General features: G+C 43.8%; 1 protein-coding gene across 1 annotated transcript; it reads right to left on the reverse strand.

Annotated features, from left to right (window-relative positions):
* Positions 1 to 705: 705 nt before the first annotated feature.
* LOC147893023 (peroxidase 66-like) lies at positions 706 to 2457 on the reverse strand. Its single transcript, XM_087387138.1, has 4 exons — positions 2189 to 2457; positions 1897 to 2085; positions 1351 to 1513; positions 706 to 1253 (listed from the first exon to the last, which is right to left on the reverse strand). Exons 1-4 carry the CDS (start codon positions 2396 to 2398, stop codon positions 838 to 840), a joined length of 978 nt encoding a protein of 325 aa, XP_087243264.1. The 5' UTR covers positions 2399 to 2457; the 3' UTR covers positions 706 to 837.
* Between the last annotated feature and the right edge of the window lie 1309 nt (positions 2458 to 3766).

The following is a 3766-nucleotide window of genomic DNA, read 5'->3' on the forward strand; positions in this document are numbered from 1 at the left end:
TGTTTAGATAGCAAGGGATGAAGAGGCAATCCCTACTAGATTCACAGAAAATGGAATCTTTTGAAAAGTCTCCCAAAAAATATATTTATGAGGGTTTCTTGTGAAAAAAAACATGAATGGGTTCCAAACAAGTTGTTTTGATATTATCAAAAATCAAGGATGCAAGGTGTTTAAAAAAGGCATGAATAAGATGTAAAAATATATAGGTGACCTTTGTAGTGTTGCAAATTCAGCCAATTTCGCATTTTATTGATCATTTTAGAAAAAAGTTTAAACGAAGGGAGAAACTCCAAAAATGCTGAATATTATTACTATGTCAATTATTTCCACCCATTTGTTAAAGAAAATAATCCTCAAGCCACTTTTGCATTTGTACCACGATGTTAAGTTATATCCAATAAGCTTCGACAACGGATTAATAATTGTAGTTCACCAAATTATTGCAAGCCTTCACAATCAATCGAAATCATGTTATCCATGTCTCGCTCAAATTACATGTGCGAGCAAACAAAAAAAGTCGGCAAATCAAAAAGTTCCTCAACAGCTCATTGACTACAAGCAACTCGATGTATTCTTTAATAGTTGTTGCTTCAGGTGTGAGGTTTAAATTGATGAAACGCTACGTTATAGCTATTACTACTGTTGTCACGTCCATATTCACAATATTCAGTCAAACTGTTAAAGCTCAAATTCTGTGTAATACGGTTTACAATATGAACACTTGTGACATTGCCTTTGCTGTGTAGATTTGAGTAAAACTAGGGCTTGAAACTGGTGTAAGCTATATCTTTGGCTCGCCAGTCACATTAAAACTGAAGAGTACAGTGGAGTGTCTTCTCAAGTAGATGGATTCACAACACGGCAATCCTTACGGATTTCTCCGTCTGCATCTGTTTTGATCCCAGCATTTCCCATTTTGACCATGGAAATGGCGAAATTGCTGAAGAAGGCCGCCGCATTAGTGGCATAGTCTAGGACGATGGCTTTTGTTTCGGGGTCCGCGAACAAGGCCTGATCGGACGAGAATACACCTTTGCCTTGCGCGATGTCTATGTAGTATCGATTGTCAAAGGTTTTCCCAGTGGAATCCAACGATACGCCTGCGCTATGGTTGCGATTGTGTTGAGGGCATGTAGCCCGTAATGTCTGTGCGAAACTGTCTTCGATGGTGGGGTCGATGTCGTTGAGCGTGTCGAAATGGAATAGCCGAGTGTTGAACGATGAGCAGTGGGAAAATCCTAAGGAGTGGCCACCTAGCATCGTTCGAAGCTTGAGTTTCAGAATCGAGATATTATAAGATAACGTAAGATGCCACTAAAAGACATAACAGGAGAGCTCAGGGGATTGCACCTGACAGTGTCACCATGTCTACTTTTGAAAGGTTTCTTAGAGCAAAACTTTGTGTGAGCTGGGAGACGTTGAACGTTGGAGCGGGCAACCCCCTTGTCTCTGAGGCATTAGACACCCTGCCGTCCTTGCGTCCTTTTAGCACTGACCAACGAGGCCCCCCCGACTGCACCCGGTAAAGAAAGAATGAAGTATGGTCAGTTGTAGGATAATTTCGAAATTGTGGAAAAGAGCTTCGCGGGATCGAATGCTCCAACAGCATATGGCACACCTAGTCCCGCATTCGATATCCACAAACAGCTAAACACATAGATAGAAAGTGAACTCTTAATGCGCGATGCAAGATAATGCAGATCACGTAAAGACCTTGGCTACGTCCTATATAGTGTCAAGACGGAAAAGCGACGAAGTTTGATTCTGGTTTTCTAAAATGTACAAAACATCTTCCAAACGTTAAGACGAGCAAGAGTTAGAAGTGGTAGAGCGGAGTTAAATAAAGAAAGGAAAGACGTGTAGAGAAGATCATTACAGAAGGATAGAGAAACGAACCAAGGCTACAGCATCACGTGCAGCGATGGCGAGAATGTCAGCGCAGGACACCACGTCAGGGCAGACCGACTCAATCTTAGTTTTGGCATTGTCAATCACGTAGAAGGCATGGAGCGAGACGTTAGGAGGCGCATCCTTCTCTGCCGTGTTGTTCGAGGTGGAGTTGATGAGAATGGATCCGTCACATCCCTGCAAAATGGGCCAAGAAGATTAAATCTACGTGAGGCGAGACCAAATCTAAGTGCAGACGCTTCAACGGGACTACTAGAGACAGAGAGTGTCCAAAAGGAACCTCGATGAAGCAGTCGTGGAAATGCATGCGGAGGAGGCCAGCAGGAACGGTGCGATCATGCTTGGAGGCACGTTTAACGGCGCGGTAGACGTATTTCTCGAGGTGAGGGCAGGAATGGCGGTAGTGATCGACAGTGAGCAGAGAGGAGGAGGCAAGGGCGAGGTGGGAGAGGAGGAGGAAGGCGAGGGGGAGGGGGAAGTGGGCAGCCATGGCGATGGGGCTGAGACACAAGGTGGCAACAGCGGAAAGCGCTTGATCTGTTTGTTGTATAGCAGCTAAGATGATCTGTTGGCTGCGCTGGCTTGAATTATCGATTGCTTATATAGTGCAGTGCGGAGAGCAACGACGTACTCTCCTCTGCCTTCACGTTGACGTTGCTTAACGCCCTTGACATCCTCCTAACAACACCTTTACACCTTCGACATGACTCCCCATCTTTCATTTTGCTGGTCCTCCTAGTCAAAACTCGGCCCTTCACGCTTCCTCTACGTCCTAATTAGCCCACACAATACACACCACTCTAACCACGCACCTCCTCAGCTGAGATGATCGCCCCCATCGATCCCATGACATGGCATCTGAGGAAAACAAGGACTACTAGAATCGGATATAATTTCCACCACCTTGCCTCATCATCGACCGGCATTGTGCAAGGTACCCATCTCTGCATGAGGTCACCGTGTGTCGATGTCGGACAAAAACTTTCCATGAGACCAATGCTTGCATGGTAGGCATGATGGGATCCCCGTCCCCATTGCACTTAGGGGTCATGCATGTTTACAAGGTATCTTTAATCAACATCAACCATGTAACTTGGTGGGATCAGATGGTGCAACCTCCTTATCAATGCCTACATATTGGTAGGCACCAATATGGGATGTCCTTCTCAACACCCAAGCCCATCATACAGTTAGGGAGGCGCCACTCATATGATGCTATATATACTTTATGGACTCTTTCAAATCCTCAACATCAATGATCATGTAACTTGGGTCGATCCGATGGTCCAAACTCCTCATCAATCCCTATAATTGTGGAGCGTAGAACTAAATTCACTTTTCATTCTCTAACCAACAAACCGATGTACTCCCTTGCTACCGAACCCCTATGTGACCATTTCTATATCATGTCTACTATGTTCTCCAATTCCTATGTTCCTCCCAAATCTCGAGAGGGGGAAGGGGGAACATTATCCCATATTACCATCTGCTTTCGATGAAGGTGTACATAATTTAAACAATCCATTCACACAATGTCATGTATGTCCATGGCTTAAACATTTACCATAATATGCAATCTCAAGTGATCTTTTCCAAAGTACAAGGAAATAAATTTATGTGGGAAGAGGTGCCATTTTTTTTAAAAAAATCTATCACACTAGAGTTATATGTACTTTTCTAGTGACCCCATTAACCAGGCTCTAAAATTTGTCTCAACCTTGCCACTCCCACAGATCCTAGTCCCACACACATTCTCTCTAATTATTGGATGATGGTGAATCTTCGAACCTACCCTTCCACATGTCACGGTCTTTAACTTAAATCTAAGAATAGTAATAGTATTTATCCACTAACTTGT

This window comes from Dipteris shenzhenensis, chromosome 16, assembly GCF_047967505.1.
Source record: "Dipteris shenzhenensis isolate YYH24624 ecotype China chromosome 16, Dip_SZ_1.0, whole genome shotgun sequence".
NCBI lineage: Eukaryota > Viridiplantae > Streptophyta > Polypodiopsida > Gleicheniales > Dipteridaceae > Dipteris > Dipteris shenzhenensis.

Coding starts and splice junctions, on each gene's coding strand:
- LOC147893023 (XM_087387138.1), bottom strand. CDS start 2,398: ATGGCTGCCCACTTCCCCCTCCCCCTCGCCTTCCTCCTCCTCTCCCAC. Junction 2,086..2,188: donor TCCACGACTGCTTCATCGAG/GTTCCTTTTGGA, acceptor CCCATTTTGCAG/GGATGTGACGGATCCATTCT. Junction 1,514..1,896: donor CACGTGATGCTGTAGCCTTG/GTTCGTTTCTCT, acceptor TACCGGGTGCAG/TCGGGGGGGCCTCGTTGGTC.